This window comes from Oncorhynchus mykiss, chromosome 8 (assembly GCF_013265735.2).
Source record: "Oncorhynchus mykiss isolate Arlee chromosome 8, USDA_OmykA_1.1, whole genome shotgun sequence".
NCBI lineage: Eukaryota > Metazoa > Chordata > Actinopteri > Salmoniformes > Salmonidae > Oncorhynchus > Oncorhynchus mykiss.
This window is the reverse complement of record NC_048572.1, coordinates 61,184,972-61,212,091: the sequence shown is the minus strand read 5'-3', so window position 1 is coordinate 61,212,091 and position 27,120 is coordinate 61,184,972. Positions and strand designations below refer to the sequence as shown.

The following is a 27,120-nucleotide window of genomic DNA, read 5'->3' as shown; positions in this document are numbered from 1 at the left end:
TGCATCAAGTACAACCATCTCATTAGTAGTGGTTCGATAAGAGAAAATATGTCAAAGTAATTTGCAATTGACTGTCATAGGCCCACAGTAAAAATATATTACGGTGAGTTGAGAAAACAATCAGAAATACTGTTTGTATGTTTTGCAATTGACTGATATCCCCAATTAAAAATGTAAGCATTGGCTGTTAACTACATGTTTTTTTCACATGGTTGTGGTCATGAGAATTTTCAGATATCAAAATGGGGTCGCCGGCCAAAACGTTTGGGAATCCCTGGTGTAAATGAAGGGGAGGAGACAGGTTAAAGAAGGATGGTCCATCCCAATGGACATCCAGCCAACTTGACACAACTGTGGGAAGCATTGGAGTCAACATGGGCCAGCATCCCTGTGGAAAGCTTATGACACCTTGTATAGTCCATGCCTCGACAAATTGAGGCTGTTCTGAGGGAAAAAGGGGGTGCAACTCAGTATTAGGAAGGTGTTTCTGATGTTTGGTATTCTCAGTGTAGGCTACAGCAATATGTAAAACAATGCTAAGCAGTACCCAATTTACTGAGCATCATAAATGTTTTAACAATCTAAGACATTCATTCTTTCTGCATTCAAATAGGGTTATTTTTTTTCAATGGATGAATTAGGACGTCTCAGAAAAGTGTATTAAACCAAACCCCTTGTCTTACAACCTACTTTGGCCAGGAGTCTAATTTAGATGAACACAACCAAAGGTTCCTGATGTTGGTAAATTGATGCACAGGTCCCTTCATAAGACAGACAGTGGCTTGCGAAATTATTCACCCCCTTGACATTTTTCCTATTTTGTTGCCTTACAACCTGGAATTAACATAGATTTTTGGGGAGTTTGTATCATTTCATTTACACAACATGCCTACGACTTTGAAGATGCAAAATAGGTTTTATTGTGAAACCAACAAGAAATAAGACACAAAAACAGAAACCTTGACACTTAGATTGCACAAAGGTGGACTTTATTTAACTAATTATGTGACTTCTGAGGGTAATTGTTTCCATCAGATCTTGTTTAGGGGCTTCATAGCAAAGGGGGTGAATACACTTTTCAGTTTTTTTCTTCTTTTTTTCTTTCTTTTTTGAAACAAGTAATTTTTTTCATTTTCACTTCACCAATTTGGACTATTTTATGTATGTCCATTACATGAAATCCAAATAAAAATCAATTTAAATTACAGGTTGTAATGCAACAAAATAGGAAAAACACCTAGGGGGATAAATTATTTTGAGACATGTCACTTGACATAGCTAAAATGAAAGAATGTTCCGGGGAAATGATTTTTGTTATTACTCACCGTGTTGAGGTGCTGGTGGATACAGTTATCCACCACTTTCATAGCCTTTTCTTATTTATTTGTTGCTCATAATTGCATTTCCAAAGGTGGCGGTGGCAATGTCAGGGGAAAACATAGGGTGGATCCCGAATGGCACTCTATTCCCTATATAGTGCACTACTTTTGACCACGTCCATAAAAATAGATGTGCACGTCTTCACCAGAGATTGGTACCCTCCGAGCCGAATCCTAAGTGTGGAACCAGCTAACGATGTAGCCAGGAGGCACCCTGACAGTTAACGTTAGTGGTGAGAGAAGACTGTTCATTACTCTGTCACTGACCTCCTGGCGATGTTCTGGTATGCACACACGCACACACACACACACACACACACACACACACACACACACACACACACACACACACACACACACACACACACACACACACGCACGCACACACACACAGGGTGACATGGAAGGTCACATGTTGTGTGTCACTCTATTGATCAGTGTGAATGCTGATGTTGATCTCGCTGACATTATCACTCTGTCTGTGGGGTATGTCCAACAGGCTCAGGATGTGTCCCAAATGGCACCCTATTCGCTACAGAGGGTAGTGCGTACGGCCCAGTACATCACTGGGGCTGAGCTCCCTGCCATCCAGGACCTCTATACCAGGCGGTGTCAGAGGAAAGCCCTAACAAAAGACTCCAGCCACCCAAGTCACAGACTGTTCTCTCTGCTACTGTACAGCAAGCAGTATCGATGCACCAAGTCTGGAACCAACAGGACCCTGAACAGCTTTTAAACTCAAGCCATAAGACTGCTAAATAGTTATATAAATAGTTAACCAAATTGCTACCCAGATTATCTGCATTGACCCTTTTTGCACTAACTTTTTTTGACTCATCACATACGCTGCTGCTACTGTTTACCATCTGTCACTTTATTCCTAGTTATATGTGCATATTGTAATTACCTCACAGCCCATCTTTCTATGTGTATTGTTGGGGAGGTTCTGTCACTATTAGTCCACACCTGTTGTTTACAAAGCATGTGAAAAATTACATTTGATTTGATATAGTGTACTACTAGGCAATAGGGTGCCATTTTGGGGTCCTGGTCAAAGGTAGTGTATTAAATAGGGAATAAGGTGACATTTGGGATGCACACTCTGAGTAATACACTATTAAGTCTCAGGTGGTGGAATGGAGGCGTCTGATCTCCTCCTCAGTGACCCTCAAATCAAGTAGGGACCTCTTTTCCTTTTCCAATCATCATTCGCCCCACAGAATTAAATCTCAAATTAATCAGAATTCTTCCCGCTGACCTCACCTTTTTGTAATTGCAACTCACATACAGGAAAATCTTGTCACATTTCCACTCGTTAGAGGTTGTCATGACGTAGGGAATATTAAAGGCAAAGCTCGGCCTTGCTCACGGCGTTCACAGTAAGGCCCCTGCATGCGTCATCGTTGCTAGGGGTCATCACACTGATTTGGACTAAACAGTCTATGGGAAAACATTTCCAGAGGGAAGTCTTGTAGGTCTACTTCTAGGTAGCGATTCATCTGCTACATCCATCTCCCTTTGACCTCCTGATTCTCATGTGCTCCACTGTAACAGAGTGGAAGTGTTGCAACGACAGGTACACAACCCTCCACACTGAAACACAAGGTACTCAAGAAGCACTCAAAAATCACCATCAAGATCACTGTCAATACCACCGTCAACGCCAAGAGTGACCATCCACTCACTACATAAGGAAACATGAGAGTGTCAGACTTATCAATTTCTTGAGTCTATTCACTATGTCCAGGACATTGCAGGACATTTTGGTCCAAATAAAGTCCCTAGTCAATGTGACTCACACAGTGACGATAACAAAGTTTGGTTTTTAATTCAATCCGAGCCTTCTGGTGTTGGGGGGGCTGGACAAAACATAGCCTCTGGGCCACTTTCCATTGTGTCCATCTGCCCTGGACACTTTCTGTATATCAAAACTACAAAAATAATAAATCCAACTGAATTAGAAGTACAATTATTTAATGAGGGAAGGACAGCAGATTTGCCATTGTCTGTTTAATGTTACACCAATTACTGGCCTGTCTGAAATAAGGGTGTTAGGAGAGAGCTGGCGCTTGCAGCAGACACACACACAGACACACAGACACACAGACACACAGACACGCAGACACACAGACACACGCACACACACACGCACACGCATGGCCCAGTACACGATCACTGCCATCAGATGTGCAACGCTTATAGCTGAAACAGTGCTTTGTACATCTGATAAGAAAATATATGCATACAGTACATGCACACCTCCATTGATATGCAAAAGCGATGAGATGCAGGTGGTCATTTGTATGAGAATACATGTTTATTCTTGCATGGTTTTCACAATTAAGGATCTGTAGGTTCTTGCATTATTTATGGGCAACAGTCTTAGAATTTTAGGCTGGCAGGCAAGGAAATGCTACTTTCGTGCATAATGGCATTTCAGAGAGTGGTCCTGACAATTAGCAAGTACAGCACAAAGCCAAAAAGAGGGAGGTGTTCCCTCTATGAGCGTCCCAAAATGGCACCATGTTCCCTACATGGTGCATTACTTTTGACCACTATATAGGGTCAGCCAGCCTTGATGGGGTCCTACTAGCTGATAACCTTTATTCTAATGGCTAGAATGTGTGGTGTATGGCTACCGGAGACATAATAATTGCTGAATTGTTGCCAAACCCCCATGACTGTTTGTGAAGAATTGTTACGTTAGACATGGCATGCATGATACATGTATATGATAGTAATCTAAAGTTATAAACAATGTTAAGATATGCAAGGAAAAATGCTGTTATTGTCTTCCAGAAAATACTATTTGTAATGCTCCATTTCTCAACATTGTCCATACTTTATCATCTGATAGAAATCCTCTATTAATCAGCATAACCTTAAATTGTTCCAATGATTTTTCACAGAAAAAGTTTATGACTCAAAACCTTTTAGAGCTAATTATGTCTTGTGATGTTGACAATTTAAGTTGACAGATGTTTCATTCAAACATCTCTGACATTCCATGAAAATGTGCATCTAAAAAGCTATGAATTCGAAAAAAATAAAACATTTTTATCTCGTCAACACTAGCATTTTCCGCCCTATTTTCTAAAAAGGATTGGATACAATCCCTCCTCTGAAAGAGGAGCAGATCGATATGCTCACTTTCTATTGCTCATTGACAGACCACCTAAGGCAGTGACTGTGATCCTAATGTAATGCTTTTGGAGTTCTCCTCACACTAAGTGATTACTCACAGAGTCAACTGAGGAGGGAGACACAGTGATAGGATCACTGAGAGAAGCAGTAGATTAATACAGAGGACAAAGCAATTTCACGTCACATCAGCACAAACCCCTTTTACTGGACAGGGGCCCTTCAGACCAGGAACCCTGGCTGACCCTACTGGTCAGAAGTCCCTTTTGAAGTGCCAGGCTTGACCAGTAGGGGCAGGATATGGCCCCAATCAGCTTTCTATCTTGATCCAGGGCTACATCATCTATTCTATAACAAACCGGAAAAGTCCAAGCTGAAATACTTTTTGCTCCATTATTCGAAAGGGCAATAAAATCCAGATCCACAAACTTTCTCTTGACCACAGAAAGTGGCAAGCCTTTTTCTAAGAAAATTCAACAAAGGACCAAGATGTCATCTAAAACACCTTTCCTAACGGCATAGCAAACGTGGACTCATAAAACGTTGGGGTAAGTGTAAAGTATATTGTATGATATTGTTAGACATTGTCCCACACAATGACATATATGACCCCTTCACCTTGACAGGCCTGCTCAATTTAATTTAGAAACACAACGAGGTGTGCAGCATTGTAGGATCCAAGTAACAGCCTACATCCTACCACACCATCTTCAGAGATCGCTGCGCACATGGAGATGTTTCCCCCACGTTGTCCAGGCACTTGGACAGCAGCCAGTTGGCCGTTGAGGTTCCGCCCACGGCGCCGAGTTTTGGCCAGGTTGAAGCCCGCTTCATCAACAAAGATATACTCTACTTGTGATGGTTCACAGAAGCATTAAGCAGCATCACCCTCTAAAAATATATTTTGGTTAGTTATTTTTACAGTACAGTTCCAATATGATATTGTCAAGTAACATGTGCATCAAACATACTCGACCTGCAGTTGTTTCACCTGGTCGTTGTTTCTCTCAAAAGGCACCAGGGAAATGTGTTCATACTGTAAGAATGTTTTGTGAATTGACATACATTTTAATATGTCCTTTACTGCAAATGTAATGGTAAAGCATATCGCATATCCTGCAGACTTACCGGTTGTCTTGGCGAAAAGTTCTCATGATCGAATTGAAAGTTGATCATTTCAGATTGGGGTGAACTAATCTGTTAGCCTCTGACATGGTAAGGCCTCTGTTTACCACATGGTCAACAACAATGTCCCGGACTTCATTAGACACAACAGTTCCCTTCCGTCTTCCTCCCTCTCTCTGATGTCCACCTCTTTGAAATTGTTATTAATATTGTTTTTCTACTTTTTCTCCCCAATTTCGTAATATCCAATTGGTAATTACAGTCTTGTCCCATCGCTGCAACTCCCGTACGGAGAGGCGGAGGTCGAGAGCCATGCATCCTCCGAAACACGACCCTGCCAAGCCACACTACTTCTTGACACAGTGCTCACTTAATCCAGAAACCAGCCGCACCAATGTGTCAGAGGAAACACTGTACAACTGGTGACCGAAGTCAGCGTGCATGCGCCCTGTCCGCCACAAGGAGTCAGTAGAGCGAGATGGGACAAGGACATCCCGGTCCGGCCAAACCCTCCCCTAATCCAGACGGCGCTGGGCCATTTGGGTCACCTGGTTGTGGCCGGCTGCGACACAGCCTGGGATCGAACCCGGATCTGTAGTGATGCCTCTAACACTTCGATACAGTGCTCTTTGACCTCTTTGACGGGGCTCATGCCCAGCTCTTTGACCTCTTTGATGGGGCCCATGCCCACCTCTCTGACGGGCCCCCTTGTATTGTAAGTATTGTGAACATTGCATTGTGAAAAGCAATTACTTCATATGAAAGGTATTTCTAGATAAAACATTGATTAGTTTTGATTAAAAAGTTATTTTTTGTGTGTGATTTTTTGTGTTGTACTAAGTCAATTGAAAATGTGCTTAAAGTTTTGAAAAAACTGCAGTTTTGATTATCTGTTTTGAGTTTTGTACTAAGAGTTGGGAAATTTTACCACACACTTGTGAAAATAGTACCAAAGCGATAAGAAAAACTGTAAACTGTGTGCATCCCAAATGGCACCCTCTTCCCTATATACTTAGTGTTCTAGTCAAAAGAAGTGTAGGGAATAGTATGTATGATGTTCATACCCCTGAAGCAACCAACACATTTGTTCAAAATAGGTAGGAGATCTGACTATTTATATCATACAAGTCCTTTATATCACTAAGACCAACGAGAATAAATCAATTTGACCACACCGAGTCACTTTGATTTTACCACAGCCGTGTTGACAGGAGTGTTTCCGCAACGTGCCCTCTCTCATCCCTCTTTCCATCCCCCTCTCTCCATCACCTCTCTGCATCCCCTCTCCATCTCTCCACCCCCCTTTCTCAATCCCCTCTCCCTCTTTCCATCCCCCTCTCTCCATCACCTCTCTCCATCCACCTCTCTGCATCCCCTCTCCATCTCTCCACCCCCCTTTCTCAATCCCCTCTCCCTCTCTCCATCCCTCTCTCTCCACCCCCTCTCTCTCATCCCCCCTCTCTCCATCCCTCTCTCTCCATCCCTTTCTCCATCCCCCTCTCTCCATCCCCCTCTCTGCATCCCGATCTCTCCAATCACCCTCTCTCATCCCTCTCTCACCAACCCCCTCTCTCAATCCCCTCACCCTCTCTCCAACCCCCTCTCTCCATCCCTCTCTCACCAAACCCCTCTCTCAATCCCCTCTCCCTCTCTCCAATCCTCTCTCTCCATCCCCTCTCTCATCCCCCTCTCTCTCCATCCCCCTCTCTGCATCCCCTCTCCCTCTCTCCATCCCCCTCTCTCATCCTCCTCTCTCCATCCCCTCTCTCAATCCCCCACTCTACATCCCCTCTCCCTCCCTCAATCCCTCTCACTCCATCCCTCTCTCTCCATCCCCCTCTCTCAATCCAACTCTCTCCATCCCTCTCTCTCCATCCCCTCTTCCTTCTTGCTCCTTTCTCCAGGTTACAGCGGGTCAGAAACAATGTGTCAGTAAGAGTGCCAAACCTGACAGCCCATTTCCCAAAACTAAGCCTCCACTTATGTGACATCCATGTTTCAGCGAATGCGTCCCAGTCACAAGGTGTTACAATGCCACTGTTTGTGGCAGAATACATTTTCTGTGACAGTTTGACCTTTTGCGAAGCTATCGACTCTCTCCTTCCTCTCGTTGCTCATCCAGAGGGGGAACTCTCAGACCATGCATTCAAATGCATCTTATTATTACTTATTCCTTACTATCATGTACACTTACTTGCATCAATTCAAATAAACATAATATTTATGTTGATGTGAAAAGACTATAAGAGAAATTGCATGAAGCTGTGGACTTCATGTAAACTCCCTACCATATTGTCATGTAATTTGTGCTATGAATACTGCAGATGCATCATGTGGCATGTCTATCCAATTAACATTGTTTCTGGTGATCACTCTCATGTCACAAGCCCTCCACTGACCCATAATGAATCATTGGAATTAGATCCATGAGAGTGTGATGGAGAAAGCAAGACGTGTGTATCAGATAGTGATGATCTTCATGCAGTATAGGTATAAAGTACGTTATGTCCTTTTCATTAGCTGTGTTATGAAATGAAATAAAATGCTGTAATGATGAATTAAAGGGCCTCACACACTATGACCCTGTATCTGAGAATAGAACAGAGTATTTCAAGATGGATGAGAACAATTGCTCTGAAGTGAACAACAATATATTTATTCTATGAAAATTACATATTAAAAGATCTACTGGTATTCCACAGGCAAATGTTGTTAGGTGAATACAATTATTTATTTTACTTGTACAAAGTTACAAAAACTAAACAATTCATGATAAGCTAAATTAACTATAAATGGTATGGCATTGTGATGCCAATACCTGAACCAAACTCTAAAATCCACATCACAGAGTAGAACTATGAAAATACACTTCTGAATACAACTCAGTTGGAACAATTTAAAATGGAAGGTACTCATTGGCTGATCTCTCATATTGGGAATGACAGTGCTGCTGCTTTTTAAAAAAAAATGTATTTCACCTTTATTTAACCAGGTAGGCTAGTTGAGAACAAGTTCTCATTTGCAACTGTGACCTGGCCAAGATAAAGCATAGCAGTATGAGCAGACAACACAGAGTTACACATGGAATAAACAATTAACAAGTCAATAACACAGTAGAAAACAAAGGGCAAGTCTATATACATTGTGTGCAAAAGGCATGAGGTAGGCGAATAATTACAATTTTGCAGATTAACACTGGAGTGATAAATGATCAGATGGTCATGTACAGGTGTACAGGTATATTGGTGTGCAAAAGAGCAGAAAAGTAAATAAATAAAAACAGTATGGGGATGAGGTAGGTGAAAATGGGTGGGCTATTTACCAATAGACTATGTACAGCTGCAGCGATCGGTTAGCTGCTCAGATAGCTGATGTTTGAAGTTGGTGAGGGAGATAAAAGTCTCCAACTTCAGCGATTTTTGCAATTCGTTCCAGTCACAGGCAGCAGAGTACTGGAACGAAAGGCGGCCAAATGAGGTGTTGGCTTTAGGGATGATCAGTGAGATACACCTGCTGGAGCGCGTGCTACGGATGGGTGTTGCCATCGTGACCAGTGAGCTGAGATAAGGCGGAGCTTTACCTAGCATGGACTTGTAGATGACCTGGAGCCAGTGGGTCTGGCGACGAATATGTAGCGAGGGCCAGCCGACTAGAGCATACAAGTCGCAGTGGTGGGTGGTATAAGGTGCTTTAGTGACAAAACGGATGGCACTGTGATAGACTGCATCCAGTTTGCTGAGTAGAGTGTTGGAAGCCATTTTGTAGATGACATCGCCGAAGTCGAGGATCGGTAGGATAGTCAGTTTTACTAGGGTAAGCTTGGCGGCGTGAGTGAAGGAGGCTTTGTTGCGGAATAGAAAGCCGACTCTTGATTTGATTTTCGATTGGAGATGTTTGATATGAGTCTGGAAGGAGAGTTTGCAGTCTAGCCAGACACCTAGGTACTTATAGATGTCCACATATTCTAGGTCGGAACCATCCAGGGTGGTGATGCTAGGCGGGCATGCGGGTGCAGGCAGCGATCAGTTGAAAAGCATGCATTTGGTTTTACTAGCGTTTAAGAGCAGTCGGAGGCCACGGAAGGAGTGTTGTATGGCATTGAAGCTTGTTTGGAGGTTAGATAGCACAGTGTCCAATGACGGGCTGCTAGGTGTTTAATGGGAGGAGCCCTTTCCAGCTGCAGCATGTTGGGACTGTTATACAATAACATTGTGTCTGTGCATCCCAAATGGCATCCTATTCCCTGCATAGTGCACTAGTTTTGGTCGAAAGCAGTGCACTAAATAGGGAATTGGGTGCCATTTGGAACAGCCACCTGTATCACAGTCTCAGAGAAATGGTGCTGGCTGCACCACACTGAGACTGAAAGGGCACAGGGAAATTGCTCTTTTTAAAGCAGGCTAAGGACATGGAGTTTCTTTCGCTGCCTGGCTAGTCTGTCCCCTCTGATACCATCATCACGGCTCAACACGGATCTCCTCATGCCCTGGTTAACACCGGCCAGAGCTGACACATGTAGTGTAGCGGTGCGAGTGAACACAGCACAGGTACTAAATCACTGTGAGTCACTTGGTGGAAAAAACCCATCCAGCTGAATGAAACGATCAGTGTCGGAGGTATGGAGAATAGAGGTGCCTTTACAAGACAGACACTACACATAAACAGTCTCTTCCTTTAGATTGTCTGGTATCAGTGCTGTATATAACCATTAATAATGGCTCTGGGCTGGCACCTTGCAGGTTGTACAGTATATGTGGAAGATTAGAGGTCACAGGGTTAAGGGGACCACAGAATTAGAATTACCGCCATAATAAAACATATTTCTATTTTATTGTTGGGGACACCGGAAGTAGATATGAATGAAAATTGAGAGATTTCATGGTGACAAATGGTGGGAAATACGTTTTTTTTCACTCTCTAGTGACAACTGCAACAGTGGCAGCCTATGTGGTAAGGGAACTTTGGGGTTGACAGTCCGTTAGGCTGCGTGTTGCGTGACGCCAACTGTCTAAAGTGCTCTTCCTCACATCACTTGATGTAGGCTACGTAATCACATGCCTGACTGTCACTCACTGGCAGTAAAGGGCAGAGATGCTATTATTGATCGTTATTCATCCAAGTATGAAAACTAGGATGCAGTTATAGCTTAGGCCTATGATGTGCAGTGAATAAATCTAAACCCATAGGCGATAGGTTGTGATTTCAGCTGATAGTCGCCCTCCTTTTCCTATGAGTTGAACTTGATATTGAACATTACTACTTTGGTTACCCTAAATTATATTTTGAATAGTAGGACTAGGCCATCTTTCTCTTACAGTAAGTTAACTCTACTGCCTGTTACAATAAATGGAAATTGTGCTTTCCTCATCATGACGTGAGTGGTAGAGCCTTGGGTAAACGTCATAGGTCTGACCCATGTCCTATATCTTTTCACATTCGGTACAGTAAGGGGCGCTCGTGTATCAGTTCAAACTCCAGACTTCGACTCCCTCGAGTTGAACCCAAAAGCCGAAGGAAGAACTACAACATGGCAGGACGCGACAGGATTGTGCATTTGCTCAGGCAACTTGAAAAAGCAGCGTAAGTTGATTCCTAATCGCGAAAATGCACAAATACAAGATTGTTATATGCACTTATTTAGCTAGGCCCCTACCTAACTTGTTATGTAGTAGCCAGATGGCAGTGCAAGCATCGACGTCAACCCAACTTCGTTTCACTCGCGGGTTTGCGTCAAATGATTACACTGTTTATGAAAATGCCGTTTTTTCCCCCATTTACAGGTGCAGATGCCCTGCCCATTCTCATACATTCCATCAAGGTAGTAGTTGGTTAAAATAACCTGTTTTATTATAACACACCGTTATTGTTAATTGTAACATGTATGTAACACCTAACACAGCTTCTTGTGCAAAAGCTCTGTTCTGCCTGTCATTCAAGTTTTCTATGCACCTAGTGATTTAGCGCCACCCGGGGCTGTTTTATTTATCTGTATCTAGGTTGCACTCATTACTTTCTTACGTGATGTAATAAACAGGAAACAGTGCCCATAATTGCGAACATTATAAAACAGTTTCTCCGCGTCAAAATGCGCATCAGCCAATTCAAATCGTTGATTTATTTATACTTGAAAGAACGCTGCATTGTAGCTGGTCCCATCACCTGGCACACGTTAGCCCTATGCTAACCTCACCAGATGACAGTGATTATTTCCTGGAACAAAATTCCACATAGCCAATTATAAATTATGACGAAGATGGACTTGAACATGGTTGCAAGTTTCCATAATTGCAACTATAACAAAGTCAAGAACTCATTATCATCCTACAGGTGGCAGTATTGCAGTAACAGTCAGTTATTATAAAATACATTTATAGCGAGTCCGGGCTCGAAAACATGTTGCCGAGCATCCACAGTAGAGGAACGTTTGTCAATCTACATTAGGCCGACACCTATCAATCAGTTGATCAACACATCCTACAGCACGAGGTAGACCTATTCATGTGGTTACACAGACCATTCAGTGCTTTCGGGTTGTTGTTCATTGTCACATTTAAAAAAATATTTTGTTGTATTTAACTAGTGAAGTCAGTTTACGGCCAACCTAGGACAAACCCGGACAACGCTGCGCAACATGGTGATTTCTCCCATGAATTCAAAGGAAGCCCGAAGAGGACTAGCCACCCCGCATAGCCTGGTTCCTCTCTAGGTTTCTTCCTAGGTTTTGGCCTGTCTAGGGAGTTTTTCCTAGCCACCGTGCTTCTACACCTGCATTGCTTGCTGTTTGGGGTTTTAGGCTGGGTTTCTGTACAGCACTTTGATATATCAGCTGATGTAAGAAGGACTATATAAATCAATTTGTTTTGATTTGATTTTGAAAAAGACAACACAAACAGCTGGGTTGCTCCTTTCCTACTAAGAGCACCCGGGCCTCCTCTCCCAATCTGAGGCCCATCTCGGACTCAAGCATACCGCCTACGCCGACAATGGACTCAAACACTACCACGCTCCCATTGACCCGCAATGAGTGGCCCTTGGCACTTATTTTTTTTATTTTACCCACAATTTCTCCCCAATATCGAGCTAGTCTCATCGCTGTAACTCCCCAACGGGCTCGGCAGGCAAAGGTCGAGGCATGCATCCTTGAAACATGACCCGCCAAACCGCGCTTCTTAACATCCGCCAGCTTACCCCGGCAGCCAGCCCCACCAATGTGTCAACTGACGACCGGTTTATCTATTAAAACCAGAGGTTTACGGAAAACCTATCCCTGACTCTGGTTCAGTTCTTGAATGGATTTTGGCTATCTTTTTTTGGTTAGAAACACCTCAAGGAGGACAGTACACTGTCACTTTAAAAAATAAAGAAATGTGTACATGTGAACCACTAATTAGGGTCCATAAAAACATGGAACAAAAGTGTGGTTTTTACCCTGTCACAACATGTTTTAAAGTTGTAATGTTTGTGCTCTAGCTTCAGGACATGACTGTGGAAGAAAAACGGATTATGCATTTGAGGTAACTTGAACTATTTAACCATATTTTCACTCATCTGACTTTGACATGGCCACAGAAGCTTTTCAAAATAATTAAATAAGCCCTACTAATAAGCAGACATGACGGTTATTAATTAAAGTAGTCTTTAGGCTAAAGTACTGCAAAAAAAAAAAAAGTGAACTGACACTTTTCTAAGATATCTATTTCTCTATTTTATTAATGAAAAGTAGTCAACGGTATTCTTCCTTGGGATGTTGGCCAACGTTAACCATATTTTTTATGTTATTATTTGGTTTCAGATGGCGAGCTCAAACATTAGATATGGAGAGGGTGTCACACGGGAAATTGGTATGGTAAATAAGTCTCTGCTATTTGTTGATGCTATTCTTGACAAGATATTAAACAACTCATGTTTACATAATATAATTGTTCTTCCTAAATGGTAAGGGGTTGTGTTCACAAGTAAAAAGTGTCAATAATAGAAGAGACATGAACAGGCCTAAAATTGAATTTGCATATAATGCTTTGAACATGAATCATATAAGATTTTGTCTAAGGTGTGAATAACACTCTCCTATTTTGTGATTTTCTTTAAAATTGCAGGATCTTCAGAACATGGGAGCCCGTAATGTGTGTCTGATGACGGACAATAATCTGTCTCAGCTCTCTCCTGTCGAGGCCGTGTTGGAGTCTCTAGTTCAGAACGGGGTTAACTACAAAGTTTATGACAATGTTCGGGTGGAGCCAACAGACTCCAGGTAACCCTGTGCGTTCCAATTGGCACCCTAGCTATTCCCTATATAGTGCACTACTTTTGAACAGAGCAGGGTCCATAGGGCTCTGGTCACAAGTAATGCACTACCGTATATAGGGAATAGAGTGCCATTTGGGAAACTTCTTTTCAATTACTTTGTATTTTTTTTTATTTTATTTAACTAGGCAAGTCAGTTAAGAACAAATTCTTATTTACAATGACAGCCTACATACAGTACCTACACCAAGGTATGTCATACATCTTGACTGGAATTTCATCATTACATTTGATATTGATTCTAGTTTTTCCTCATTTGGAGTAAATGTATGGATGAGAAGCGTAATCAAAAAGTAAATCGAGGGATGAATTTTCAATAAAGTAATCACTTTCACTCTTTACTATACAGCTTCAAGGAGGCCATAGCTTTTGCGAAGAAAGAAACGTTTGACATTTACGTTGCTGTGGGTGGAGGCTCAGTGATTGACACCTGTAAAGCTGCCAACCTGTATGCCTGCCATCCCGATGCGGATTTTCTAGACTTTGTCAATGCGCCTATAGGGAAGGCAAAGCCTATTACAGGTGTTCTCAAGCCCCTGATCGCAGGTACTATGACCCTCAGTCACGAATACACACTGAGGTTAATAGGTTTAGGAACTAACTGACCCTGGTACACTGAACCATTTAGAATCTGTTGTATGTACACTGTATATAAATGTGTCTTTACTTTGACTATTATAGATTAGAGAGATTTTTTTGTGGATGGTTGTGCACACCTGATCTTGTTAGACTACACCTCAAATCCTCTCAGGGAGGAAATTAATATGTCATACACTTTTAGAACAATTGAATGGATGTGCAGATATGCAGTTTTCCTAATATAGGCTAAACTTGTACATGTTAGTCACATGGCAACTATTTTTCTCTTAAGTTCCCACAACAGCAGGAACTGGCAGTGAGACAACAGGTGTTGCGATCTTCGACTTCGAAAAGCTGAAAGCAAAAACTGGTAAAAAAAAAACACGTTGTCAGGGCACAGCTATCTCTCTCCTTAGTTGCATTGCTGGCCTCACATTCAAATGATAATTAAATTCATACTGTATGTTGCAATGTTTCATTCAATGACTCAGTATGACTTGCTTGTCTTCTGGTTCATCTATTCAGGCATAGCCAGCCGAGCCATTAAGCCGACTCTTGGAATAGTGGATCCTCTCCACACTCTGCATATGCCCGAGAGGGTGGCTGCCAATAGTGGTTTTGATGTGCTATGGTATGTAAAATACTGTATTCAGTGCATTCGTAAAGTATTCAGCCCCCTTCCCCTTTTCAACATTTTGTTACTTTACAGCCTTATTCAAAACATTTTTTTTAAATGTCTCATCAATCTACACACAATTCGCCTTAATGATAAAGCGAAAACAGAGTTTTAGCAAAAACTGAAATATCTTATTTACATAAGTATTCAGACCCTTTGCTATGAGACTCGAAATTGAGCTCAGGTGCATTCTGTTTCCATTGATCATCCTTGAGATGTTTCTACGACTTGATTGGAATCCACCTGTGGTAAATTAATTTGATTAGAGATGAAAGGCACACACCTGTCTATATAAGGTCCCACAGTTGACAGTGCATGTCAGAGCAAAAACCAAGCCATGAGGTCAAAGGAATTGTCCTTGGGCTCCAACACAGGATTGTGTTGAGGATCTGGGGAAGGGTGCCAAAAGATTTCTGCAGCATTGGTCCCCAAGAACACAGTGGCCTCCATTTTTAAATGGAAGTTTGGAACCACCAAGACTCTTCCTAGAGCTGGCCGCCTAGCCAAACTGAGCAATCGGGGAGAAGGGACGATGGTCACTGACCGCGCCAGAGTTCGTCTGTGGAGATAGGAGAACGTTTCAGAAGGACAACCATCTCTGCAGCACTCCACCAATCAGGCCTTTTTGGTAGAGTGGCCAGACGGCAGCCACTCCTCAATAAAAGGCACATGACAGCCCGCTTGGAGTTTGCCAAAAGGCCATGAGAAACAATATTCTCAGGTCTTACGAAACCAAGATTGAACTCTTTGGCCTGAATGCCAAGGGTCACATCTGGAGGAAACCTGGCACCATCCCTACGGGGAAGCATGGTGGTGGCAGCATCATGCTGTGGGGATGTTTTTCAGTGGCAGTTACTGGGAGACTAGTCATGATCGAGGGAAAGATGAACAGAGGAAAGTACAGAGAGATTGTTGATGAATACTTGCTTCAGAGTACTCAGGACCTCACTGGGGCGAAGGTTGACCTTCCAACAGGACAACAACCCTAAGCAAACAGCCAAGACAACGCAGGAGTGGCTTCAGGACAAGTCTCTGAATATCCTTGAGTGGCCTAGCCAGAGCCCGGACTTGAACCCGATCTAACACCTCTGGAGAGACCTGAAAATAGCTGTGCAGCGACGCTCCCCATCCAACCTGACAGAGCTTGAGAGGATCTGCAGAGAAGAATGGGACAAACCTCCCAAAAAAATAAAATGTTATTGGTCACATACACATTTTAGCGTCCTAGCCAAGAAGACTCAAGGCTGTAATCGTTGCCAAAGGTGCTTCAACAAAGTACTGAGTAAAGGGTCTGAATACTTATGTAAATGTGATATTTCCATTTTTAATCTAAAAACCAGTTTTTGCTTTGTCATTATGAGGTATTGTGTGTAGATTGATGAGTAAAAAAAGAACAATTTAATCCATTTTAGAATAAGGCCTTTATATTCTGGTTAGGGCCAGTTTGTGCTGTTCTGTGAAGGGAGTAGTACACAGCGTTGTACCAGATCTTCAGTTTCTTGTCAATTTCTCGCATGGAATAGCCTTCATTTCTCAGAACAAGAATAGACTGACGAGTTTCAGAAGAAAGTTATTTGTTTCTGCCCATTTTGAGCCTGTAATCGAACCCACAAATGTTGATGCTCCAGATACTCAACTAGTCTAAAGAAGGCCAGTTTTATTGCTTCTTTAATCAGGACAACAGTTTCCAGCTGTGCTAACATAATTTCAAAAGGGTGTTCTAATCATCAATTAGCCTTTTAAAATTATAGACTTGGATTAGCTAACACAACTTGCCATTGGAACATAGGAGTGATGGCTGCTGATAATTGGCCTCTGTACGCCTATGTAGATATTCCATTAAAAATCAGTAGTTTCCAGCTACAATAGTCATTTACAACATTAACAATGTCTACACTGTATTTCTGATCAATTTGCTGTTATTTTAATGGACAAAAAAAATTGCTTTTCTTTCAAAACAGGGACATTTTTAAGTGACCCCAAACTTTTGAACTGCGGTGTATATTGATCACATTCAATCAGTCAGTCTGTGTAACATATTATTATGTTTTTAAGGCTACATTCACATCTTTTATCAACCTTATAAGCCAAATAACTCATTCATCAACATGCTTCTCTCTACCGACATGCTGCAGAGGCCTTTGACCTTTCCCCCACTCTGTGCTCTTATAACGCCAAGGTGGTGCCAGATAGAAGTGACTGATTAGAAAAATAGGAGTTGGATTAAGTTATTTTCTTCATCTGTTCTCTTTGTGTGTCCTTATGCAGCCATGCCCTGGAGTCCTACACGGCTCTTCCCTACAACATGCGCAGCCCCTGCCCTCCCAACCCCATCAACCGGCCGGCCTACCAGGGCAGTAACCCCATTAGTGATGTCTGGTCCAGACATGCTCTGAATGTAGTGGCCAAGTACATGAAACGGTAAACGCCTTCCTGATGAGGCCTCCATTAGTTATTCCACAGTTTTATCCTCTAAAAATCACTACTGTCTATTGTGAATATTATTATCAGTGGTTTCTTATTATTAGTGCTGATGTAGGCGACGTCATTAACTGTTCACTTTCTCCCTCTAAGGGCGGTGAACGATGCTGAGGATGTAAAGGCCAGGTCCAGCATGCATCTTGCCAGTGTGTTTGCCGGGATCGGGTTTGGAAATGCTGGGGTCCACTTATGGTAATGTAAACATATGGCTCATTACACCTTCATAATGATTGAAACTGCACGCATCCCCTTCCTTATATGAATAGTTACAGTGTGTCCTGTGATTGATGGTTAATGTGACTGATGAGAGGCTTTTTGTTCATTTTCTAGCCACGGTATGTCTTATCCTATTGCTGGAAATGTGAAGACTTACATGGCTAAGGGCTACAATGTGGATCACCCTGTAGTGGTAAAGCGATTCTGGTCCTTTTCTTCATTTTAGAACCAATAAAAAAGCAATCTTATTATTGAAAAATGTCTGTTTTAAATTTGACCTTTTATATAATTGAAAATTCCATATATTTAGTTCCAAATATCTATGATCTCTATAACCACAGTTTTGACACTGATATAATGTATTTTCATTGGTATTCTGTTCCATGTTTGATATATACACTGAGTATATAAACTATTGAGAACACCTGCTCTTTCCATTGCATAGACTGACCAGGTGAAAGCTATGATCCCTTACTGATGTCACTTGTTAAATCCACTTCAATCAGTGTAGATGGAGGGGAGGAGACAGGTTAAAGAAGGATTTTTGAGCCTTGAGACAATTGAGACAATAGATTGTGAATGAGCCAGACAAAATATTTAAGTGCCTTTTGAATAGGGTATGGTAGTAGGTGCCAGGCGCACCGGTTTGTATCAAGGGTGCAACTCAATATTAGGAAGGTGTTCTTAATGTTTTGTATACTCAGTGTATATTTTCAGGTAACTGCCAAAATAAAGGAAACACCAACATAACAGAAACACCAACAGTAAGTGTCTCAATAGGGCGTTAGGCTGCCTTTGCATAGATTCTACAAGTGTCTGGAACTCTATTGGAGGGATGCGAGACCATTCTTCCATGAGAAATTCCATAATTCTTTATCTTTAAGAAAAAAAGATTTACCTATTTTTTTTTTTTCACCCCAAAGTATATCCAATTGGTAGTTGCAGTCTTGTCTCATCGCTGCAACTACCGTACGGACTCGGGAGAGGCGAAGGTCAAGAGCCGTGCGTCCTCCAAAACACAACTCAACCAAGCCACACTGCTTCTTGACACAATGCCCACTTAACCCAGAATCCAGCCGCACCAATGTGACGGAGGAAACACCATACACCTGGTGACCGTGTCAGCGTGCACTGCGCCTGGCCCGCCACAGGAGTCGCGAGATGGGACAAGGATATCCCTGCCGGGCCAAACCCTCCCCTAATCCAGACGATGCTGGGCCAATTGTGTGCCGCCCCATTGGTCTCCCGGTCACGGCCGGCTGCGACAGAGCCTGGACTCGAACCCAGAATCTCTAGTGGCACAGCTAGCACTGCGCCACTCGGGAGGCCCATAACTTGGTATCTTGTTGATGGTGGTGAAAAAACGCTGTCTCAGGTGCCTCTCCAGAATCTCCCATAAGTGTTCAATTGGGTTGCGATCTGGTGACTGAGACACACAATCTTTAAACCCCCTATACTCCTTTGAGTCTCCTCTTTCAAAGTCACGGAGATGTCTTCTTCTAGCCATAGTAGCCAAAATACTTGGCAACTGGGCATTTATATGCCTGACTCAAAGCATGATGGCATGTTCATTGTTTAATTAACTCAGGAACCACACCTGTGTGGAAGCACCTGCTTTCAATATATATTCTGAACAGAAATGTTTAGTGTTGGTCCCATGAATGTAAAGTGTTGGTCCCATGAAACATGAGCTGAAATTAAAGATCCCAGAAATCTTCCATATGCACAAAAAGCTTATTTCTCTCAAATGTTGTGAGCAAATTTGTTTACATTCCTAATAGTGAGCTTTTCTCCTTCGCCAAGATAATCCATCCACCTGACAGGTGTGGCTTATCAAGAAACTTATTAAACAGCAGTATCATTACACAGGTGCACCTTGTGCTGGGGGCAATAAAAGGTCACTCTAAAATGTGCCGTTTTGTCACGCAACACAATGCAACAGATGTCTCAAGTTTTGAGGGAGAGCGCAATTGCCATGCAGGAATGTCCACTAGAGCTGTTGCCAGAGAATTAAATGTTAATTTCTCTACCATAAGCCACCTCCAACAGCATTTTAGAGAATTTGGAACTACGTCCAACCGGCCTCACAATCGCAGACCACGTGTAGCCAGTCCAGGACCTCCACATCTGGCTTCTTTATCTGCGGGATTGTCTGATACCAGCCACCTAGCTGCACCCCTACCCAGTCATGTGAAATCCATAGATTTGAATTTAATTGATTTAATTTGACTGATTTCCTTATATGATCTGTAACTCAGTAAAATCTTTGAAATTGTTGTTTATATTTTTGTTCATTATACTTAGTATCCCTCATTTACTGAAGTGTTTCCTTTATTTTGGCAGTTAACTGTATATAACAAATATATTGTTTCAGAAATATGTATCTCCATTCACAGTTTAACTATCAAGCATTAATAGTTCCCATGTGTTGCTCTTCTGTCCCATAGCCTCATGGTCTGTCTGTGGTTCTGACCTCTCCTGCTGTCTTTGCCTTCACTGCCAGTATGTGTCCAGAGCGCCACCTGGAGGCAGCAGAGATACTTGGTAACAGCAACTCTTCACTACAACACCCCCAACAGTGTTGTCATTAAATACTAACACAAATATATTCTCAATTGTAATTTCCTTTTACCATTGCTTAGTCTCAAATGGTAATCTATACCATAAACAGTGCTCTGGACAGGTGCATTAAGAGGTGTCATGCATGCGTGGCACTATTGTTTCCTCGCTGATTTTGTGACGTCAAGCTCACACCCCTCCATGTCTCTCCTCAGGGGCTGACGTGAGCAACACCAAGAGGGAGGACGCTGGGCTGCTCCTGGCCGACACCCTGAGACAGTTCCTCTATGACCTGAAGGTAGAGGACGGTCTGAGTGCTGTCGGCTACACCAAGGATGACATACCTGACCTAGTGAGAGGAACAATACCTCAGGTAGAAATGTTTCACATTAAATGTGCAAGACATGTTCTTTCACGCCCTGTTTAAGACTATTGAGCCCAGATGTTGGTAATAAACCCACAAGCAAGGAGAGTTTAGTGTGCTAGTGCTACTTTCCTTTTTCATTACATGTACTATGTCTCTTTTCTGACTGGTATTTCCTGTGTCTGCCCCTGATTGTGTCACTATGGTCTCTTGCAGGAAAGGGTGACCAAGCTGTCTCCTAGGGAACACACAGAGGAAGATTTGACTAATTTGTTTGAGGCCTCCCTGAAGCTGTACTAAGACTGGCTCTCTTATGCGTCATTACCCACTCTCATACTGTACCTGTGTGAGATGATGAGAGCCCAAAGGACTCTGTGCTATTCCCTATACAGCACACTACTTTTAACCAGGACCCATAGGGCTCTGGTTAAACATTGGGCACTATATAGGGAATAGGGTGCCATTTAAAACGTAGCCTCCCACCGGTTTGCCATCCCATCCTCCTTTTATTGATAGATACAATTAAATTATAAGGTTCCTTATTTGATTATACAGTATATTACCCCAATTTCAAATGTTGGTTTTGATTTGTATTTACTACAATATAGTACACCGTTGCTGTCATGTTCCCCTCCCCATTAATTTGAGAATAGACTACTGGTCTGGAGTGGACTACATTGTTATGACAGTGTTGCGTCATTCTTAGAAGTGTACTATTTTTAAAAATCTAGTTTCCAGATTACTCAGGTTAACTGTTATGTAAAGTGTGCCCTAATGCTAAGAAAGTCTGATCTGGCTGCTTTCAAGTAGGTTAACCCAGGAGAGCACACTAGGAGAGCTTTTAAGGTCCATTGAGAGAAAGAGAGCCAAGTTAAGGTATCAATATGATACAGAATATCAGTGCATCCCAAATGGCATCCTATTCACTTTTGGTCAAAACTGGTGCACTATATAGGGAATAGGGTGCAATGATATCTATCCTTATTAATGATAGATTCTGTATATTGACATGGAAATGGAGTTACGCTAAATCCTCGTTACCGTTAGGTCTTGATGTAAAGCAGGACACAACTCCTTTCTAGGGAGTTTTTCCTAGCCACCGTGCTTCTACACCTGCATTGCTTGCTGTTTGCGGTTTTACGCTGGGTTTCTGTACAGCACTTTGAGATATCAGCTGATGTACGAAGGGCTATATAAATACATTTGATAACTGGATGTCAAAATAAATGCATTTTAGGATCCATAATCATTTATATTCAAAACGTACATGACTCTGATCCCATAAAATCATTAAATCATTTTAGTTTCTGTTTTCTTTGCTTGTCTTGGCAATGTTTCTACTTTTTTCACTCCTGTTCATATGTCACATTTTATTTTTTCTGAATAAGAAAATAAGAATTTCAATAAATGAAGTATTGCGATTTAATTAATGGTAATTTAAATGTGTGAACACTTTTTTTGTGTGTGGGCTACAAATGAATGAGTAGACAGAAAAAAAATCTGCAGTACATTATACTTGTTTTTTACATGGCAATGATTTAAAATGTTAATGGTGGATCAGTCTTTTTGTTTCGCGTCATCGTATTCGTTTGACTCAAAATGACAGATTGCAGATGAAAATAGATTCAAAGGTGTCAGCGAGTTCGAAGAAACACTTTATGCGACTTGCGTGTGTGTGATGGATAGAAAGGGTGTGTGTGTGACATGCGTGTGAGGTGTGTATGTGTGATGGATAGAAAGGGTGTGTGTGTGATGGAGAGAAAGGGTATGTGTTACTGTGTTTCTGTGCGGTGGGATTAGTGACACTGGTGTTATTTAAAGCGGCGTGCAATAGTGTGGAGCTGCCAGACAGTGTCTCAGACACAGCAGGAGAGGATGCAGAAGATCTACGTGCAGAGTGATGGGCACTTTGAGGTATTCACCACTGTCTTCTCCCCACAAGGTGAGTACCACCTGCAATCCTCTCTGTTTCTCAGTGTATGAGTGCTGATTTAGGATCAGTTTTGCCTTGAATCACAATGAATAAGAATGCATGAAGAGGAAGTAACTTATCCTAGAGTACTCTGAAACTCTTGATCCATTATGGCCCCAGTTCTATTTTGGACTAGTCTCATGTTGTCATACTGTCCTGGTCTTTATTGAGGTTGTTATTGTGCATAGAGGATTCATTTATTTGCTTTTTCAGGGTATTTTCATTGACTGGTTTTCAGTAGCCTATCATAGTTTTGCTGTCATCTTGCCTAACAGCTCTTTATGACTTCATATCTACCCTTTTTTATCAGCTTGTAGAGCAAGAACAAGATACAGGCCTAGGGAAGCAGTGAAGGTATGTTAATGATTTCTCATTATTGATAGAGCTACATGTATAGTAAGTCGCAACCAGAACATCAAATATATAGCAAGCACAGATGTGAACGATCCAGTGTCAGGGTGACGTTCTGCAGAGGATCAAGATGTGTTGTCATTTAGACTAGAGGAATGGAGCAACAACATGAATGGATGATAAGATGAACACAGTGACAACAATATACGGTATACAGTAGAGCTAGAAGATCTACTTAGAATTGATTTAGCAAGATTAGTCTGATGTGATTGGTGGACTTTCTCAGCAGAAAGTGACATAAGGGAATGACTTGAGGGAAGCAGTGTAGTCTACTCCTCTAGGCAGGCCTTGACCCCCTCTCCTTTTTCCACATCACAGCTAAGGACCTTCTATATATAGCTCTCTCTATTGGTTATTTAAAGGAGATCAACTCCAGCGAGCCTTGGACTGTTGACAGACATGAGGAACAGGAGACCTAGATAGACTCTTATCCCTCTCTTTCAGTAACAAATTATTATCAAACTTCTGTGCTCATAAACTGTACAGTAACTCCTGTTTTTATTTAGAGCAACAAATACACTGTCCACGGTATTGTCTCTCTCCTGGCAAAAGTTACATGTCACTGATGTCAGTGTAAGGATATACAGTACTTGTAATTTAAGACAAGATAATCCTCTTATCTGGTCTTCTGTGGGGACATTTTGAATGAAAGCGCAGTGGCTGGGTTTGGCCTCTGTAACCTGTTGGTTCATCAAGATAGACAATTAATTAATTAAGTATATTAATTAAATCTCAAGAATAGGATTTGTAGCATGATGTAATATTCTGAGTGCAATGAGCTGTAACTTCAGTTGTCTCAGGTAAAGGGAGAGAGCATCCTCAACTCTTATTATCTTGCATTAACAAATGAAAGTGTTTTTTGAAGTTGGAACCAAAAATAGGTCAACTATTCCTTGAGTAGTACTTTGTCTCTTACTGAGTTACAGTGGCATCTTACTTCTTCTCCTTCAGGTAGTAGCAGCAGTCAACTACAGGCCTCAATGGCCAGATGAACTTCAACTCTGTCAGGGTGACATCATCCAAGTTCTCTTCAGAGATGAGCCCTCGTGGTGGTTCGGGCGTCTACAGAACGGGGCAGAGGGGTACTTTCCAACCGCATGTGTGACCAGACTGAACCAGGTAAGGTTTTTCCCCTGACTGCTGAAAAGCAAGATTAAAAAAAGGAATGTAGAATGTTTTTTATATTTTTGTTTTGTGAACAACCTTTCATTAAGGTTTGTTGCTCATCCAGATATTGGACTAAAAAGAGATGAGTAATGTTTTGACAGTGTAGAACTTACTGTGTAGATACAGTTGAAGTCGGAAGTTTACATACACCTTAGCCTTAAATTCAGTTTTTCACAATTCCTGACATTAAAAATTCCCTGTCTTAGGTCGGTTAGGATCACTACTTTATTTTAAGAATTTGAAATGTCAGAATAATAGTAGAGTGATTTATTTCAGCTTTTATCTCTTTCATCACATTCCCAGTGGGTCAGAACTTTACATACACTCAATTAGTATTTGGGTAGCATTGCCTTTAAATGGTTTAACTTGGGTCAAACGTGTAGGGTAGACTTCCACAAGCTTCCCACAATAAGTTGGGTGAATTTTGGCCCATTCCTCCTGACAGAGCTAGTGTAACTGAGTCAGGTTTGTAGGCCACCTTGCTCACACACGCCTTTTCAGTTCTGCCCACAACATTTCTATAGGATTGAGGTCAGGGCTTTGTGATGGCCACTCCAATACCTTGACTTTGTTGTCCTTAAGCCATTTTGCCACAACCTTGGAAGTATGCTTGGGGTCATTGTCCATTTGGAAGACCCATTTGCGCCCAAGCATTAACTTCCTGACTGATGTCTTGAGATGTTGCTTCAATATATCCACGTAATCCACGTTTGTGTAGTGCACCAGTCCCTCCTGCAGCAAAGCACCCCCACAACATGATGCTGCCCCCCCCGTGCTTCACGGTTGGGATGGTGTTCTTCAGCTTGCAGGCCAGAGGACATTTCTCCAAAAAGTACGATCTTTGTCCCCATGTGCAGTTGCAAACCGTAGTCTGGCTTTTTTATGGCGGTTTTGGAGCAGTGGCTTCTTCCTTGCTGAGCGGCCTTTCAGGTTATGTCAATATAGGACTTGTTGTACTGTGGATATAGATACTTTTGTACCTGTTTCCTCCAGCATCTTCACAAGGTCCTTTGCTGTTGTTCTGCGATTGATTTGCACTTTTCACACCAAAGTAGGTTAATCTCTAGGAGACAGAACGCGTCTCCTTCCTGAGCGGTAATGACAGCTGCTTGGTCCCATGGTGTTTATACTTGCGTACTATTGTTTGTACAGTTGAATGTGGTACCTTCAGGCGTTTGGAAATTGCTCCCAAGGATGAACCAGACTTGTGGAGGTCTACCATTTTTTTTCTGATGATGTGAAGCAAAGAGGCACTGAGTTTGATGGTAGGCCTTGAAATACATCCACAGGTACACCTACAATTGACTCAAATGATGTTAATTAGCCTATCAGAAGCTTCTAAAGCCATGACATCATTTTCTGGAATTTTCCAAGCTGTTTAAATGCACAGTCAACTTGGTGTATGTAAACTTCTGACCCACTGGAATTGATACAGTGAATTATAAGTGAAACAATCTGTCTGTAAACAATTGTTAGAAAAATAGCTTGTCACGCACACAGAAAGTAGATGTCCTAACCGACTTGCCAAAGCTATAGTTTGTTAACAAGAAACTTGTGAAGTGGTTGAAAAACGAGTTTTAATGACTCCAACCTAAGTGTATGTAAACTTCCGACTTCAACAGTATATAACATAGCTTCCTGGCAATTAACTCTACAGAAATAAACCGTCCCAACTAGTTGTTGGACAAAAGCTTGATGATGTAATCATGGACGTTGACCAGAAGGTCTAATTTTGGTATGGGTTTACAGAGTGATGATCATGAGCCGGTGAATGCCAATCCAAGCTCGTTACAGAGTTCATCCAAGGATGCAGCTCCTGATGCCCCATGTGGCTGCACAAGGTGAGAACATCTGTGATCCTATCTCACCTCCTCCCCACCCAACAAACCACAGAGAGGATTGACTTCAGTTGATTGTAGTTGTCCTCAGTATAGTCAAAAAACTACCACCGTATGCAGTTTTCCCATCCAATAGGACTTCTATATATTGGGTCAATGAGAATCAACAAGAAACCCTCTGTGTTTGTTTCCCTCTTTATGTATGCAGCGGTCGTAGTACTCCAAAGGTCCCCAGGCATGAGAAAGAAAGCCTCTTCCGGGCCCTGGGACACGAGGCCTCCTCAAAGTCAGGCTCGGCCCACAGCTCCCCTAGCCTGTTGCACCGTGTGCTGTCCAAGGGCCACCGGAGGAAGATTGACACCCAGGGACTGGGAGATGTAAATTGCTCCATCAATGTAGCATTTGAACCTGACTGATTGTTTATCTCTAAGAATTGTATCATGTATGTGCAGCCCTTTCTTCTGTGTTAGTTTCCATGGCTGTTAGGTTCATCAAAACACAAACTTCACAAAACTGGAGCTATTATAGCTGTCATATTTTGGGGTAATAGTGAAATATCAATCATAAGGGTGTGACATGTTACACTACTTGTTCTGGAGTATGTTTATCCTCTATTCACCATTGAGATGAATGGAGTACAGCAAAGTACATGTTCTGTCAGTCTTCTTCTCTACTGTTAATAGCCAACTGTGATCCCTTATTTGTTAGCTGTTTTTACCCCATTGTTATTTGCACTGCTGCTTCACTTTAATTTGTACATATTGCATATATTATATTTGAACAAAATACATTGTAATGTTACATCATTGTTTGCCGTCTTCATAGTATGATTGAGCTTCCTGCCCACCCAGTCTTCAGGCACTCACAAGCAAAACACACTCCTCTACAGTGGGAACTTACTGCAACAC

At 42.0% G+C, this 27,120-nt stretch overlaps 2 protein-coding genes across 3 annotated transcripts; both read left to right on the top strand.

Moving 5' to 3' along the window:
• The first annotated feature begins 11,094 nt into the window (after nt 1–11,094).
• On the top strand, nt 11,095–22,260 carry adhfe1 (alcohol dehydrogenase iron containing 1). Its single transcript, XM_021613197.2, has 14 exons — nt 11,095–11,225; nt 11,426–11,463; nt 13,116–13,159; nt 13,438–13,491; nt 13,742–13,896; nt 14,299–14,495; nt 14,821–14,898; nt 15,054–15,159; nt 17,473–17,625; nt 17,779–17,877; nt 18,016–18,094; nt 20,349–20,445; nt 20,676–20,833; nt 21,041–22,260. Exons 1-14 carry the CDS (start codon nt 11,173–11,175, stop codon nt 21,122–21,124), a joined length of 1,395 nt encoding a protein of 464 aa, XP_021468872.1. The 5' UTR covers nt 11,095–11,172; the 3' UTR covers nt 21,125–22,260.
• Nucleotides 22,261–22,442: 182 nt separating this feature from the next.
• Nucleotides 22,443–27,107, top strand: si:dkey-97a13.12 (jouberin). Of its 2 annotated transcripts, XM_021613195.2 has the most exons (5): nt 22,443–22,766; nt 23,107–23,150; nt 24,159–24,326; nt 26,124–26,215; nt 26,421–27,107. In XM_021613195.2, the coding sequence occupies exons 1-5, from the start codon at nt 22,700–22,702 to the stop codon at nt 26,626–26,628; spliced, it is 579 nt and encodes a 192-aa protein (XP_021468870.2). In that variant the 5' UTR covers nt 22,443–22,699; the 3' UTR covers nt 26,629–27,107. The 2 variants fall into 2 exon arrangements, with proteins under 2 accessions (XP_021468870.2, XP_021468871.2); XM_021613196.2 differs by lacking the exon at nt 23,107–23,150 and having other exon boundaries at nt 22,446–22,766; nt 26,421–27,100.
• Nucleotides 27,108–27,120: the final 13 nt, after the last annotated feature.